Genomic DNA, 18,101 nt, shown 5'->3' on the forward strand with positions numbered 1-18,101 from the left:
TTTTTTAACTTTATTAGTAAAGATGACACTTTGTTTTTCCATCCATCGTTGTTAACATACAACTTGAAATTGTATTTACACTTTATTTTGAAAGCATACAGCAGGAAAAAGAAACGTTCTTCCAAGGCAAACAACAAACCGCCTGTTGCCTTCAAGTCCCGTGACAAATTTGCATCGGAACTTTCCTCGACCAGGAAAGGCGGATGTTTCCCGCTTGTCTGTGCCGAATTTTCTAGGCACCAACACAACATCACAGCCCCAAACATACTGGAGGGATTTTGGGGGGCTACAGGTCGAAAAATGGTGGCTTAACCGGAGGATCGGAGGAGCGCTGCCTGGAAACACCGAAAGGTACTAGCTGGACTTAAACGTCACCTTGCGTCCATAACACCGCCGAGACTAATTTGATTTTATAACGTATCGGTTTATTTACGTGTTTACATGTCCGGAAGTATTTACCTTTACGTTGATATTACGTCAAATATACTTTCCAAATATTGCTCCTACTTTATTTTACGACTTACGCTTAAAATCTCCTAAAGCTAATTAGCTTAAATAAGCTAAGGTACAAAAGTAATGCCCGCGGGCTCCATGTAGCCCTCTTAGAACAGGTAAGTAGCGTGCAGATGGGTTCTGATAATGGCACATCAGTGATGGGTCCTTGCGATTTTCTAGAAAATTTAATTGATAGCTGGCATAATAAACCATTAACATGATCAGTGTCTTCAATACGAGATCAGTTCTTCCAAAATGATTTTTTTAAAATGAGCCTATTATTTATATACGTACATCCGTTAGTGTTTTTATGAAAAGTAGATGTTTTCGTGGTTGAGCGGGCATATTTTAACCCTAATTCTAATTACCGTATTTTCCGCACTATAGGGCGCACCGGGTTATAGGGCGCAACCCCAAAAAATAGTTTTTGGTCCTATATCTTCCATACATAAGGCGCACCGGATTATAAGGCGCTACAATGGGAACGTCGACAAAACAGTCAGATAGTTCAGTCAAACTTATTACCCCCTTAACATTCCAAAAGCTTGCAAAGAAGCAAATACGTGTCGTAGTCACGTACGGATGCGGTGTCCGTACGATATCACTCAAATGCATCGTTCCAAATATCATTCGGAAGGTTAAAGTCTTGGGATTCAAGAAATGCCAACCATTCCTTAGTTTCTATTTTCTTTTTCGCTCGCAACTTTACTGTGCATATAACAATAAACACTTGGAATTGGGTTTAATTTAAAAAAAAGACCCATCACAGAAACATCGATATCACTCTGAAACAAGATACTGGGAAAATATATAGCAGGAGTAGCTCACCGAAGTCGTTGCGTTCAATAATAATGTGCAACCATGGTCCTCTTATATCCGTGAGTGTAGTAAATCCAGGAGAGTAAAATATTTACAAATACAGAATGGTAAAACATGTTTTCTCTATGCCGTAGACAACCAAACTTGCTATTCACATTCATCTTTTTCGGCCAATTGCAGGCTTTGTTTTGCCCCTTTAGCCTATGCGAGCCTGTAAATGATAAAAAGGTTCCGCCCCCTTTACCTCCGGATAACTTTAGCCAATAGTGATCGATTCAAATGATGATTGACACATTGGCTGGGAAATAAAACGCCGGCATATGTATCCCAGCATACACCGCGGACCACATCGCCTTCGAGGAAAAATCTAGTCGGCGGCTGCTTGCCTTTGTTGCGAGACCTTGCGACTTAATATTGATCCATATATAAGGCACACTGTATTATAAGGCGCATGGTCAGTTTTTGAAAAAAATAAAGGCTTTTAGGTGCGCCTTATGGTGTGGAAAATACGGTATTAGATTCTGGTAGTAACATAGTAACATGATTATTACATATTAAGTTGTTATTCTAGAAATGCATATCAAACTGGTAGCCCTTTGCACTAATGATGAAAAAACTAGCTCTTAGCTTCATAATGATCAGTGACTCCTAATTTAGTCTATTATACCCCTTTTACAATCTAATTTCCTATTTTGTGGTGTTTGAACAAGTTTACACAAACAATTGTACAAAAAATGCAATTCTAAGCATGATATGCATTCTATTCTCAGATATATAGATTTTTAGAAATGTTGTATTGTTATTTACATTTAATTAAGTGTTACTTTTAAGTACGAACGACCCATTGAAAATAAATCTACATTAGAATATTTTATTTCATTATACCGTCCGATTTTCTTAACTTCATTTACAAAACACAGTAAAACAATCATTGCTGCAAAGAAAAGTAGTAAGAAGAATAAAAATCATAACGTCAGCGTAATGAAACACAAAAGTAGTTAATCTAATAAGAATTAAATTCAATATTAAATATTTCCATCATTGTTTTTCCAAATTGGTTTAAATTTCTGTTGTATTATATTTGACTATGGGGAGTGCCTACTTAAAATGAATACTTTTTCCTGATTTTCTATTTGAATTTCTACTTGGCTTTTGTGCTCCATTTCTTTTGCAATGTTAGGGAAAAGAATGTGCCCTTAGAAAGGATTTCTCTTAGTAGCATAGTCATGCATGTTAGTACACGTTCTTGCTTTTTTTTTTTTAATCACAGGGACGATCAGTTTCATTTTCTCCTTTATACTGGTAGGTGTGGTAAACTGCAATATTTTGCACAAAGGATTAACCCGCCTTGTGTGAAATTGGACATTTTACGCTTAAAATGTGTTGCATATGAGTTAAATTCTATTTATATAATATATATTTTAAGTGCAAATGTGTTATGTTATGGGCGGCACGGCAGGGCAGTGGTTAGCGCATGCGTGGCACAGTCCTGAGGTCATGGGTTCAAATCCAGCTACTAGCCTTTCTGTGCGGAGTTTGCATGTTCTCCCCCCGTGCCTGCATGGTTTTCCTCCAGGCACTCCGGTTTCCTCCCACATTCCAAAAAAAGGTTCCAAATTGTCCCTAGGTGTGAATGAGCGAATGAGTTGTCTGTCTCTGTGTGCAGTGCAACTGGCTGGCAACCAGTTCAGGGTGTCCCCTGCCCACTGCCCAAAGATAACTGAGACGGCTCGCCTCTTCTTGATACTTTACACCAATCATATTGAATGGATGCACGTGATATTAAACAATAAAAACGTCATAGTTCTTAGCGCGCTATGGATACAGTACACTTACTGTATGTTTACACACGAACTAGGAAGAGGAAGCGTTTTTTTTTTTCTTCCGGGTGGATGCTGTGTGACCTCTCACAGCACCGCACGCCGGTAGGGGCAGAAATAAGCACTACAGTACTGTCCTCTACTCGGAAAAAGGTGCACAATACAAAATCTAACTTACAGCAATGTCCGGATATTTTTCGACTTGATGAAAAAAATGTTCTTATCTACCGTTTTACGCAAGTCAAATAGTCGTAAGTAGGGAAGCGTCTGTATCATGATATTGTTTTTCGGAATTTTTTTAAATCAACGTTTCTCCCCAGAATCAATATTTGCGACCTCATATCTTGTATGTAAGTATTTCTAAAATAGTATTGTTTTAGTATTTCTGTAGTATTTTTTAATAGTATTTCCATAGTTGTATTTTTGTAGTATAGTCTTATTATTGTATTATCGTATTATGGTATTGGTATTTTTGGTTGTATTTTTGTAGAAGTATTTTTTAAGTATTGCCATTTTCCCTTCGGGGATGAACAAAGTATCTATCTATCTATCTATCTATCTATCTAGTAGTATTGTTTCAGTGTTTCATTAGTATTTTTGTAGTGTTTTCATAGTAGGATTTTTGTTGTATTCATTTATTAGGTTTTTGTTATTACTGTACTTGTATTTTTGTAGTGTTTCAATTATAGTATTTCTGTGTTAGTATTTTTGTATTATGGTATTACTGTAGTAGTATTTTTGTATTTTCAATAGTATTATTTTATTTTCAGATTGAATACAAAAAATATATTAGGTCCCTTTTTTGCTTGTTGTTTGCTTTTTAGGAGAGAAAATTAAATTGCAATCATCAATTATATCGAATCGCAATACTTGTAGGATTGCAATGTGATATAAATCGAATCGTGGCACCTTAGTATCGTGATACAATCGAATTGTGACCAAAGCATATAGTCTTACCTCAAGTTATACACCATTAAACACGGTATTTCCTCCACACCCTTTGCACCTTTTGAAGTGCTCATCCATTTTCATGCCCGTAATTTTCCCTTGAAAGTTATGTTTTGGAGGACATTTCTTTTAGGTTCAGGCTAGGAAATCCCGATAAATTTTTAGTGCAATATCACAATGAATTTGATTTGCCAAGAGCAAAGTGAAAAACTGAAACCAAACAAACCGAGGCCCGAGCGTCACGTTGGATGCATCCTAAAGAGGCGCGACTTCTAACCGGCCTCCCTGGACGTGAGCTGAATGGCGCATCCTGCCAGGATGCGTTTGGTGCCAGATCAATAGAGAAACCTTTGTTTTTTCCTCCTGCGGCCAATGGGACGAGGCCAGCATCCAGACGGGAGACAAAGGGCCTCCTAAACAAACCAAGCTGACCTCACTGCATTGCCCCCCAAACAATGGTGGGACTCACACGTGGCCACAAAGTGCTTTGTATCGAGACGTGACGTAACACTCTTGTACTGTACGCTTAGACCCGAGGGTATTTTTGCTGAAATACACAGTGTGTATGATATAGTCCCCCGTGTTGGTGTAAACATATATGATTCTTTTGATTTCTTTTTGATTCAGGCCTCTTATCTTGGCCACTTAGCTGCAGGCTATGACTTGCCGCTATTGTTATTGTTTGCTGCTTCAGGTAAATATAGTTTGCTTCATTCTTCAGTGTCATTCCCTTTCAATAGGTGGCCATTTTCAACTTTTTTCCCCATTGTTTCCTTCTCAAGCCATTCATATGATCCACTTGGCTTATAGTTATGGCTCGCTGCTTGCCGCTATTGTTATTGTTAGTTGCTCCTCCTTTGTGCTCAAGTGTCACTCACCTTCCACAAGTAGTCGTGCAGGGAATGCTGCTGAGTTCCGTGATTCAGGCATCTTTGATTTTTTTTTACACTCATGTTGGACACTTGGTTGCAGGCTTTGAATCACAGCTAGCTGCTGCTGCTTGGTCCTTCAGTGTTGCTCGCCTTCAAAAGCTGGTCATCTTTGACTGTTTTTTCCTACTGTTTCCTTCTTTAGCCACTCATGTTAGCCACTTGGCTGCAAACTACGTTGTTTTTGTTAGCTGTTTCTGCTTCACCCTGCAGTGTCACTAGCCTTCAACAGCTGGCCGTGCAAGCGAACGTTGCTGAGTTCCATAATTCAGGCATCATCGCCTTTTTTTCCCAGGGTGCAGGCTTTGACTCGCCGCTACTGTTAGCTGCTGCTGATTCATCCTTCAGTGTCGCTCACCTTCCACAGCTGGTCATCTTTGACTCTTTTTTTCCCACTGTTTCATTCCTTAGCCACTTCTGTTAGCCCCTTGTCTGAGGGCTATGGCTCCCCTTAGCTGGTCATACTTTGTCGTACAGTGTCTCTCAACTTGCACAGCTGGTCACGGAAGCGAGCGTAGCTGACTTCAGTGGTTCAGGAATCTGAGTTGTTTCATCCTTTTTCTTTCTTTAGCTACTTATGTTACCCACTTGGCTACAGGCTTTGGCTCACACTAACCACTATTGTTATTGTTAGCTTGGTCATTCAAGCGAATGTGTTCCGTGATTCAGGTATCTCAGACTTTTTGCTGTTTTTTTAACTAGCCACTCATGTTATCTACTTTTCTGTGGGCTATGGCTCACCTCTAGCCATTATTGTTATTTTTAGCTGGTCATGCTTTGTCGTACAGTATCTCTCAACTTGACAGCTGGTCACGGAAGCGAGCGTAGCTGACTTCAGTGGTTCAGGAATCTGAGTTGTTTCATCTTTTTCTTTCTTTAGCTACTTATCTTACCCACTTGGCTACAGGCTTTGGCTCACACCAACCACTATTGTTATTGTTAGCTTGGTCATTCAAGCGAATGTCACTGTGTTCCGTGATTCAGGTATCTCAGACTTTTTGCTACTGTTTTTTTAACTAGCCACTCATGTTAGCTACTTGTCTGTGGGCTATGGTTCACCTCCAGCCATTATTGTTTCTGTTAGCTTGTCCTGCTCCGTCCGTCAGTGTCAAGCAAAATTCACTGAGTTCCGGGATTCCAAAGATGCCCATCTTTGACTTTTTTCACTGTTTCTTTCTCTAGCCAATCATGTTAGACACTCGTCAGCGGGTGATGGCTCACTTTAGGCCATTATTGTTATTGTTAGCTGCTCCTGCTTTATTTTCGGTGTCACTTGCATACCCCAGCTGATCATGCAAGGAAAAATCAATGAGTTGCATGATTCTGAAGATGAGTATGTTCAACTTTTTTCAATTGTTGTTTTCTGCAGCGAGTCATTTTAGCTACTTGGCAGCAGGCTATGGCTTGCTGGTAGCAGCTATTCAATAGTCAATTAGCTGCTCTCTGTAAATAAGCCTCGCTTTGTCCTGCAAGTCATGCAAGCAGATCTTACTAAGCTCTCTGATTCAGGCATTTTTTTTACCTTTTTACTCTGTTTCCTTCTCTTTCCACTCATGTTAGCTGCAGGCTTTTGCTCGCTGATGGCTGTTATTGTTAAGTGCTCTTGCTCCTTTAGTGTCACTTGTATTCTCAATAAAGGTTCTGCCAATATTTAAGAACATTTTTGGTCTAATATTAAGTTTAAGTATTTCTCTTTTTGATCTCAACAGGGAAAAATGCACCATTAACTCCCAAAGTGCAAGGTGAAACACCCGCCGTACAAACCTCATGACCGCAAGATGGAGGACCAATCGGCCCTCCCCAATGTTAGCATCCCCTGCCACAATGAACAGAGGGACAAGAAAAAACGCTACACGGTATGTCCAAAACTCAATAAAGTTTCTTCACATTTAGAAAATGTTACAAGTTCGCTTTTCCAGGTTTATAAAGTCATCGTCAACGTGGGACAGCAGGAATGGTTCGTCTTCAGGCGATATGCCGAGTTTGATAAACTCTACAACACGGTTAGTGGCGGCAATTTTGAGACTGAAACGTGTCCGCTATCACATTTGATCGTATTTTTCCAGTTGAAAAAACAGTTCCCGTCTTTGAGTTTGAAGATACCGGCCAAGAGGATCTTTGGGGATAACTTTGAACCAGGTGAGTGAGGGTTGTTTATTAAATAGTGTTTGTTCTTTTTTGTCACACATCATTTTTTTTAAACAGAATTTATCAAGCAGAGACGAGCTGGCTTGCATGAGTTCATTAAAGGCATCGTGTCACTTCCGCAGCTATGCAATAAGTAAGGAAAAATAATGATTTCTAGGCAAGTAATAGTGTGTCATTTTTTTCTTTCACCCATGGCCTCATACAGAAAGAAAAAGGGATTTCTTTTATGGTATTGTTATCTACCAAGCTAAAAATCCATGCTTTTCTATTCAAGATTATGATATAAAATTCATTTTGTCAACAAAAGTCACTATCAATATTGTCAACCATGTATTTTATAACCATAATTCTCTTTGAACATGCAGTCCAGATGTAAGGAGTTTCCTGCTCATGGACAAAATGCAAAACTTGCAAAACTCAGACGCGTCCGAGGATGAAGACGATAAAGTAAGAATTTCACATGTCCACATTTGAAATTACAATATCATAAATAAATGACAATACAATATCAATACAGTATTCTCTAAAAAACTGTTGACAACTTACTGCAACTAACAACATCTGCTTTTTGTCAGAGTAACTCATCTTCGAGAAATATTAACCTGGGACCATCTGGAAACCCACAGTATGTTCAAATTAGTAGTATTTATTTTTAATAACAGGGGAAAAATGCAGCATTGACTCTCAAACTCTGTTTAATTTCAGCGCCAAGCCCACCGACTTTGACTTTTTGAAAGTTATCGGAAAGGGGAGTTTCGGAAAGGTATGCAAAGAATGCAGTGCTGCCATTTAAACATGCTGTTATTAGAGTTGACGTAATCTTTGTTTAATTTTCAATTTTATTTATATTGTCTGATTAATATAAAAACTAGCATCAGCATGCCGTCAATGCTAATCCTGCTAGCATTAGCATCTAGCAACACTCGCTCTGTTGCAGCGCAAGCACGCATAATACAGAGCTACCTTACTTTATATTGAAAGGAAATTCTATTTATCATGTTAATTTACTATATTTCTGTTTAGAATTATTGCTAGTAAAATGCAATAATGTATAGTATTTTGATCTCTTTTTCACATTTGATTCTTATTTCATTTCTTATATATATATATATATATATATATATATATATATATATTGCGTATAAAACAACTTTTGAAAGAAATACATTTATATTTATTTATTTATTTCATTTCTATATGAACTTGTAGCCTTAAAAAGAAATACTAAAATAAATTTAGAATATAATAGTATAGTATCATTTAACTTATTTATATATTAAATCGGGGGAGAAATTCAATTTAATCGACAAAAAAGAATAAGATATCATATTTTTATGTAAATTCATCTTTCTAGTAATTTTTTTTAAAACATTCGAAATGTTTCGTAAAAGGCTAATTATTTAGTTTTGTGCATTCAAATGCAGTCGGAAATGTCATACTTTGACAGGAAAATGCTTTCAACTTAAATAATTGCAAATATCAAAAAGGGCTGTTGAAGGGCTCTTTTGGATTTGTTTGCATTTTACCTATCGAGCTTCAAACTATCTATCTATCGAGCTATGAAGCCAGCTATTCATCTTTGTTTTTCATTAAAAAATATTTTGGTGTAGAAATATCTCACTTTTGCTTTATCTTTTAAACATATCAGTGTTTTCTTATTGTTCCTTGAATGTTTTGATACAGCATTTTGAGTTGACATTTCTGTAACTGAAAAGTTTGCATTTACTTACGTGATGAATTATTTGTTAACTATGATCAAATGTGATTAATCATGATGAAATAATTGACAGCCTACGGCTGCTCATAAACAGAACAAAAAATACAATTTGGATTTATTTTGATTTATTATTTTGTTTTAAATATGTAATCAGGTGTTCCTGGCCAAAAGGAAACTGGACGCCAAATACTACGCCGTCAAGGTTCTGCAAAAAAAGTTCATCCTCAATAGAAAAGAAGTAAGTAAGCCTACAACAAAATCACCCGAATGAAGCTAGTTTCTGTATCTGAAAAACTTTACATTTTTTAGTCTTGAGTTGTTTTTCAAAGTGTTGCCTTGATGCCAAAACTGTAAAAAAAAAAAAAAAAAAAAAACCTCTCCCGAGCTGAAAGAACTAAAACGTAATCAAGTTAGAACACATTTTTCTCCCAAAACACATAGGCTGGAACCAAAATTCTCGCAGTTCTGAGTAGCATCTCCCTTTCTGAAGCTTGTTTCATCACATATGTGTTGCAAAAAGTTAATATTTATTAGTTTAATTGTTTTGCAAAGTGTAGCCTTGATGCCAATACGTTTTCTGAAGCATTGTCCCTGAGTGCGTACTTGTAAAAATATTTTAAGTGTTTGGCATAGCTCATCGTTAAGTATCAAGCCTGTGGGAATGATTTGAGTATGAATCATCACCATTAAATTGTAGGTGTGGCTTTGATCATAACTTTGTCCACACATCGAGGAAGTTTTCTAGTATTGCTTCCTGTATCCAGCAATTGAGAGCATGCAGGCTACCCATATGTCGAGTAGGCATAATGAAGCACTGTGGTGAGAAAGCTAAGATCTGAAATTAATTAACAAGAGAGCTTTTTTTCTAAAAAAAAAAGATGGCAAAGTCCCTTCGTGGGATGACTTATGGTCTGCAGGAACGTGAGCACCTTGATGACCAAAATTTGGCGATTATGTCACCGGAAACATCGGGGGGCTGAAAAGTTATTGTAAAGTTCATGCATCGTTCATTCATAAGTTCAGGGTTCTTGCAATAAATTGTTATTTTGTAAGTAGGTTACCCTTGGATTTATGGAAAGCATTGTTTAGATATTGGAGGCATCACAAATGCCAAAAAAAAACTTCAAAGTTAAAGTTTTGCTCACGCAGTTTTCTTGGAAAGTATTTTCAAGAAACTTGACTGTTGTCTATTAAACAATGGTAAAATCTAGAAACATATTTTTTCTAATAAAAAATTAGGGTTGAAGCTTTTGTTCGATGTATGCTTATATAGCTAAAGAACTATATTTTCTATAGGCCGTCAAAAATTTGTCAAAATCGAAAAATTGGCTAGCATTGGCATTTCCTGTTTTAGAGCAACATCTGGCATTGAATGAATTAAGGAGATCCTTTTCCCCTCTCCTCAGCAAAAACACATAATGGCCGAGCGCAACGTGCTACTGAAGAACGTGAAGCATCCCTTCCTGGTGGGACTCCACTACTCCTTCCAGACCGCAGACAAGTTGTATTTTGTCCTGGATTTTGTCAACGGAGGGGAAGTGAGTATTGAGTCACGAGTTTAAAAAAAACAGCTGATGAGAGAAAAAGGAATACCTACGGAGGAATTTAAGTCCGAAAGGCCGACGAGATTGTTGTCGGAACTTCCTCTGTGGGTCATGTGACAAACGTCAAAAAAAAAAGATGTTTTTATCAACAAGCATGCTAATATTGACGTGGATCGAGGAGAAAATTTCCAGCTCAAAGAGCAATTTTTAATTTAGTTCTTTCTTGCATCCAAAAGAAAACCTCCTTAGGGATCATAGTTACATATACAGATTAAATATATGTATATATTAAACATATGTATATAGATTTTATGCACATAACTTGCACTATTTTCTCACATTTTGCATGTTTAAATTTCGGGTACACCTTGTATTCGTGGTTTTAAAAAGACCAAAAACAAATTCAAATTATATGTTTAGAAATTAAATAAATGTTAAATAAATGTTTTTGATATTTGCATTTTAGCCACTAAACTATAAATTATAATGTTTTCATAATTATCCTTTTAATTAAATGTAATAAACAAAAAAATAAATGAAATACATTGAACGTGGAGGACATCTAAATCAGATTTTAACTTGACAAAATGCACATTTTGAGTAATGTTTTTAAAATTTGATTACGGTTTTAATATTTTATTATTTACCTTTTACCTATTAAACTTGAATACATTGTAGTATTTTTATACATATAGTTTTAATAAAATTATTTGAATGAGTAATATACTTAAAAAAAAAGAAAACTTCAATGCATTTTATTTATTTTCAAATGTGGAAAGAAAAAAGATGTAAAAAATGTTTCTTAAATTTTCTGCATTGGTGTGTATATTCCATCTGCACAAAAAACAATAAACACGCGTCTATTTACAATAGCAGCAATGATATCATATTTTACATAATACTACCAAATGTATATTTTTTTTCTCTATAATATCCTGTAGATTATGTATATTTTATTTTCTAATAGCATTCTTTTTATTCCTACATCCTTGCATAAGTGGTAATGATGTTTAATATAAAATATAACACATGATTTCAATATTACATTAAATCCAATACAATTTTCTTCATATAGACATTTTTACTCTACAAAATTAATTTTAGTGCTGTGTAAAAATATTTATTGTTCAATAAAGATGAAATTAAATGGATAAAAAAAATTATTTCACTCAAAAAAAATCATAAACAAAACATTGAAAAGAATAAAATGTAAAAAAAATGGTATGACCCTTTAAATGAGAATAATATTGTGATAAAAGAAACAACTCTTATATTTATTGAAATGCTTGTCGCTTTTTTTTTTGCACCCACAGCTTTTCTTCCACCTCCAAAAAGAGCGGACCTTTCCGGAACCGAGAGCCCGGTTCTACATCGCCGAAATGGCTAGCGCGCTAGGCTACCTGCACTCCCTGAACATCGTTTACAGGTAAGTTCCAATTCAATTTTGCTTTTTCTTCATGGAGGCAAAAGAAATACTAATCTATCTTTTTTTCCTGCAGAGACTTGAAGCCAGAAAATATCCTTCTCGACCACGAAGTGAGTATCGATCAGGGGTGGGCAAATTACGGCCCTTGGGCCACATGCGGCCCGTCAGGTTTTTTTCATCCGGCCCGCCAACAGAACGGTTGAAATATAATGACAATATACATAAAAGTAAATAAAGTATTACTAATAAAAATGTTTTTAGTGCCATCTTTTTCCCTATTGGTCTGTTGTATATCTATAACAAAAATACTACTACAGAAATACTATAATACGAAAATGATACTACAGAAATATTACAACGGAAATACTACAAAAATACAATTACAGTAATAGTAAAAAAAATACAAAAGATATGCTACAAAAATACTATGATGGAAATCCTGCAAAAAATGCTACAAAACTAAATATCAAATTTAGTGCTTAAAAACACGGACATAATATATTGTACAGCTTTAATTCGTAAAAGAAAAGAAAAACTGAAGAAATACTGCAAAAATACTACTACGGTGTATTACTGAATAACACAAAAATAATACGACAGAAATACTATAAAATACAATTACAGTAATATTACAAAAATACTAAGAATTGCTACAAAATTACTATTACAGAAACACAGTACTACAAAAAATCTACAGAAATACTAAGAAAATACTACCGCAGAAATACTGAAAAAGAATTACCACTACATTAATACTATAATACCAAAATACTACAACAGAAATATGACAACATACTTTAAAATATTATAACAAAAATATTATTCATAGAAATACTACTAAAATACAACTACAGTATCACTACAATAATGCAACTACTGTGATACTACAAAAATATTTCATATATGCTACAAAAATTCTATGGAGATATTACAGAAATATTACCGAGATACTACAAAAATACTACTATGTACATACTACAAAACAATACTGGGGAAATACTACAAATATAAAACTAAAACATTAGTCAAAAATATTACAAAAATCCCACTGCAAAAATATGACAAAATACTAAAAAGAAATCAAACTACACTTACACACTAAATATCAAAATGAGTACTTAAAACAGGGACTTAATATATTGTTTTGCTTTAATTGTGTGTGTTTAAAACCCAAATTGATGAAACCAACGAATATTAAAGCCAATATAAAGATATCAATATGTAGAGGTCTGCATGTATATTTATTCATAAATGAAACAATTGAATCGGTCTCCAGGATCGGGCCATTGGCGACATTGCGGCCACTGACCCCAAATAGTTCATTGCAGAAAACTGCTTAGGTCTTCCTTGTGCACCACCGACACACACCGTCCTTTCTAGTCCCATTTGGAACAGAATGCATGTTGACCCATTATCTGGACCAATTAATTAACCGCCATTCCAGGAGTAGACAATAAACTCACTCTATCCTCCTTTTTTTTAAGGGTCACATCGTTTTGACAGACTTCGGCCTGTGCAAAGAGGGCATTTCCCAGACGGACACCACCAGCACTTTTTGTGGCACACCTGAGGTACCAAAACAGTGGATGCATTATATTAAATTAGATTACATACTTGTTCCTCTAAGCACAGGGTTCGTCAGGGTGCTTGAAATCCTTGAAAATGCTTGCATTTTAATGGTGTGTTTTCAAGGATAGAAAAGTGCTTGTAAATGCTTGAATGTTTCGCATCAAGTCCGCTTAAAAATCAAGCCGACACTGCTTCCTGGTGGTTTCTCTTTGCCCCTTGCATTTCTTCTTCCCTCATGATTAACTGTAGCTGACTTTGGTTTGCACAGCATTGTCCTGTGAAGCTTCATCGCCCACTATGGACACATGCATGCATGTGTTAGTGCAAGGATTACGAATCAATTATGGGCCATACAAAAAAAATGTGTTTCCCCCATATAAGGAGAAATATGTCTCAGAAACAAATATATTCGTGATTTACTCAAAATCTGAAAATCATGTCCTGATAAATGCACACCCAAGATTAAAAATCCCATACTCAATTTGCAGTGATATTTGTTGCTGTGCAAAATACATAATTCACACTGTGTTTTTTTTAATGCTATTGGAGAAATTAGGAAAGTGCTTGAATTTTGCCATTTAAAAGGTACACGTGCCCCGTAACCTGCATACTCCATACCGGTAATTGCATTCTAAGAGCACACGCGTCACCATGTGGCCCAACAAGGAGTTACACCCAGTAAATAATATTGAATTTACTTATTTGTTTTTTCACTGATAATGACGTTGTGAAACATGGTATGCAACGATATTCGACATTACTCTTATGACAGAAATACTACAAGAAATACCACTACTGTAATACTACAAAATAATACTATGGAAATATAAAAAAAAACAATCTCCGTGATATTAAAATACAAACATACTGCTACAGAAATGTTACAAAATACTACAAAAATACTACGACATAAATATTATGACAGAAATGATACAAAAATACAAGTCCAGAAATTCTAAAAATATACTACAAAAATCTGATATGGAAAAACTACAAAAATACTACAGAAATACTACTGCAGAAATGTTATGACAGAAATACTACAAAAAATACCACTACAGTAATACTACAAAATACTACACATACACCACAAATATGGAAATATTACAAAATTATTACAGAAATACTACATAAACACAACTATAGTATAAAATACAAAAAAATACTACAAGAATACAACTATGTAAATACTTGAAAAATTCAACTACAGTGATATTATAATACAAAAGTACTATTACAGAAATATTACAACAGAAATTCAGCAAAATTACAACTCGAGAAATACAAATATACTACCAAAATACCAAAGAATGACTACAAAATATTACTGCAGAAATATTACAGAAATGCTCTTAAAATAAAACTACAGTAAGACTACAAAAATACTACAGAAATAATACAAAATTTCGAGTGCAGAAAATCGACAAATTTACTAAATGAAACACAACTACAGTAATACTGGTTGGTTGGTTGGTTGGATTCCTCAACCACTAGGGTCGTCGGGGCACCATATCCTGTGGCGTGTCTTGGGCAAGTACAGCCTGGTGGCGCCCATTCCTATCCAGGCTAACATACAGTATGTTTCCACTCGGTCTAGAACCAGGGATCTTTCGGGGTGTTTGGCGGATGTGAAAACCCCTTCACCTACTATAAAACTAGATATCAAATTAAGTGTTTCAAAACCAACCAAAAACATTCTATATAAAGGAATAAAACATGTAGACTTCTGCATGTATATTTTTATTAATGAATGAAAAAAAAAAAGGATAGATCTCCAGGCCGATTTTTGTAACCCAATGCGGCCCCGGACTCCAAATAGTTATATGTGTATAAGCGGTATGAGTTTTCCAGTCATGTTTTTTTCCCCCAAATACTAGTACTTGGCCCCCGAGGTGCTGAGGAAGCAGCCGTATGACAACACGGTGGACTGGTGGTGTCTGGGATCCGTGCTCTACGAGATGCTGTTCGGCTTGGTGAGATTTTTCCTTTCATTCCACGAAACAGCGCCATCCCTCTTCCTAATGTAATAGGTGTTTTATTTTTTTCTTCAGCCGCCGTTTTACAGCAGGGACACTCACGAGATGTACGACAACATTCTGCACAAGCCGCTGGTCATGAGGGCTGGCGCGTCCAATGCGGCCTGGTCGCTGCTGCAAGGACTGCTGGAGAAGGACGGGGCCCTCAGATTGGGAGCCAGGGACGACTTTGTGAGAGAAAAACTTTCATTTATTTTTTTCAATATCTCATTATGTAGGACTTGCTACTGTTGCAGGGGTGGGACGATGTTTTGTTTCACGGGAGTTAAAAGCAGGAGAGAAAAATAATTAAATCTCGATCCGACACCTTGGAAGTGCATGAGAAAAGAAATATCCTGTTTTTTTAATATGCTTTTATGGATAAATATACATGAAAGCATTTGTACGCGAATACATGAATAAATTAATCTTATTTGGGCACAGCACAAAAAAATAAAAATAACATCAACCACATCAAATCAACATTATATTTGCACATATCAAAACTATAAATACCTACAAAATACAATGTTACACATAAATGTGCGCCTAAGGGAGTTTGCTGAAGCCGAGGCTTTTAGGTGTTAGATGCCCACCCCTGTTACATGTTTGTAAACTTTACATTTCATTTTATAATTTTTTGTTGATAAACATTTTCATCGAATTGATTTGAACCACTCAGAATTAAACAAAAAGTAATATTTGATATATAATGGGCCTTTTTTTCATTTACTTCATTGGATAATATGGATTAAAAAAACTCAAAATGTAAAATAGTTTTTGGCATGAAAAAATAAATACAGAAAAATTAACTATCAAAAAAAAATATTACAAATTACATTTACATTATTCAAAAGTACACAATGCATTACATTATTTTTTTATAAGAATATATGTTTTGTGCAAGAGGGGGCCTCAAATGGCCACAGGGGACAAGAGTCGCATGCCAAGAAAAAAACAAATGTTTTGTGGTCGTGGGCCATAGTTTGCCCACCCTTGGTCTAGTTTGAGGAATGATCAAGTCTATTTCAAACTAAAGTCTTGATTTTTTTCTTGTGTAACAAAACTGCACAGTGGACCTCATTCAAAATTATTTTTGGAATATTCAACTGATAATTATATTTATTTTATTGTTTTCTGTCATTTAAAAAGCTGTCTCCTTTTACCAAATGTTTAACAATTAAAAAATAAATTATATATATAAAGTTTTATCATATTATTTTTCTTTATTTCAGTTAATTTGATAATTTGACAGGTTTAATTCACTGAAAAATGTCTTTTTGTTTATCAGAATGAGATCAGAACTCACCTCTTTTTCTCCACCATCAATTGGACTGACCTCGAACAGAAGAAAACCTCTCCTCCATTTACTCCCAACGTGGTAATTCTTTTTAATTCTGTTACTATTGTTGTATTTTACCTGATCACATTTCAAACATGTGAAAATAATTCCGGCAAACTCAGGGTGGAAAAGATGTATACTAAAATTATTGTTGAAAAAAAAAAAATCCAATATCCTTCTTTTGTGTGATTATAAACAGAACTCTTATTCCGACATCTCCAATTTTGACCCCGAATTCACCGAGGAGATGGTGCCCAATTCCGTGTGTTGGACCGGGGAACATTCCATCGTGAACGCCAGCGTGATGGAGGCTGATGATGCTTTTGTGGGCTTCTCGTACGCCCCACCCTCCGATGACTCATTCCTATAATATCACTCTAATTTTCTCAAAGGGAAGAAAATTGAATCGTGTTGCTCATTCTACACAAAGCCAAAGGGAGCTGCTGTGATACAGAACTGCACTTAAAACAGATTTTATTGGTAACAAAGTATGATTCGAAGAAATCATAATCTATACCCATTTGTATTTATATAGAGATATACTTATATAAGAAATAAGCTAGTTTAAGAAAAAGGGCATTTCTTTATTATTGATGTCTCTCTAAAAATGTTCTTTGATTTTTCCTTTCCTTGGAAGAGAAACTGTTTTGACTAATGGACTAAAATTGGACAGTCAGTTAAAAAAATGAATTGCTGATTCTCTGCTTAAGCAAATTTGTTCCATGTAACCGCTGTTAAAAAAAAGGTTTCATATTCCTCAACTCTAGATATGAGGCTGTAGAATTACTTGACTTCAACAAAGCTGTTTACTAGGTCACATTTGTTTCTATGTGTGTGATTTTTTTAATGACAAAGACTTTATGCTCTTGCTATGTAATAAACGCAAATACCCAACTACGTGTCTGGAAATTTGCAAACGTACTCTACAACAAGCCCATGAAACGATGCACACTTGAGGACAAAATTATGTTAACTATTTGCTTTATTGTCATTGTATGCAACGTGACTGGACATGGCACTCCAGAGTAAACATGTAATAAAGATTTCAAAGAGAAGAAAAATGAAATTGTCAGGATAAAAGGCAACAACAAAATAAACACCGTAGTGCTTAAAGACAAAATGATGATGATGGTTTAGTACTAGTGAATTAAAAAATAATAGTGCAATGGAAATAAAATTGCCGTGGTACTACATTTTCGGCAGTGTTGGGATTAAGATTTCAAGTATTTGACATCAGGATAAATTATGCACTTCACCCTCCTGTGGCCCTTTCTGATGACTTACTTTATTGTGACTCGGAGTTGGTCGCCGTGGAAACAGTGGACCCTA

At 35.5% G+C, this 18,101-nt stretch overlaps 1 protein-coding gene across 1 annotated transcript; it reads left to right on the plus strand.

Moving 5' to 3' along the window:
• Positions 1–134: 134 nt before the first annotated feature.
• sgk3 (serum/glucocorticoid regulated kinase family member 3) lies at positions 135–17,666 on the plus strand. The gene is made up of 17 exons (XM_088322474.1): positions 135–351; positions 6,721–6,867; positions 6,931–7,014; positions 7,078–7,150; positions 7,217–7,292; positions 7,525–7,606; positions 7,735–7,784; positions 7,865–7,922; positions 9,031–9,114; positions 10,283–10,414; positions 11,734–11,846; positions 11,920–11,956; positions 13,331–13,417; positions 15,293–15,388; positions 15,467–15,622; positions 16,722–16,811; positions 16,972–17,666. The coding sequence occupies exons 2-17, from the start codon at positions 6,790–6,792 to the stop codon at positions 17,140–17,142; spliced, it is 1,467 nt and encodes a 488-aa protein (XP_088178600.1). The 5' UTR covers positions 135–351; positions 6,721–6,789; the 3' UTR covers positions 17,143–17,666.
• Positions 17,667–18,101: the final 435 nt, after the last annotated feature.

This window comes from Urocampus carinirostris, chromosome 18 (genome assembly GCF_059441175.1).
Source record: "Urocampus carinirostris isolate Australia breed hairy pipefish chromosome 18, RoL_Ucar_1.0, whole genome shotgun sequence".
NCBI classification, from domain to species: Eukaryota; Metazoa; Chordata; class Actinopteri; order Syngnathiformes; family Syngnathidae; genus Urocampus; species Urocampus carinirostris.

Excerpts from the sequence above, each read along its gene's own strand:
- sgk3 (XM_088322474.1), top strand. The coding sequence starts at position 6,790 with ATGGAGGACCAATCGGCCCTCCCCAATGTTAGCATCCCCTGCCACAAT. Across the intron at positions 9,115-10,282 it reads TCATCCTCAATAGAAAAGAA|CAAAAACACATAATGGCCGA; the intron begins GTAAGTAAGCCT and ends CCCTCTCCTCAG. Across the intron at positions 10,415-11,733 it reads ATTTTGTCAACGGAGGGGAA|CTTTTCTTCCACCTCCAAAA; the intron begins GTGAGTATTGAG and ends TTGCACCCACAG.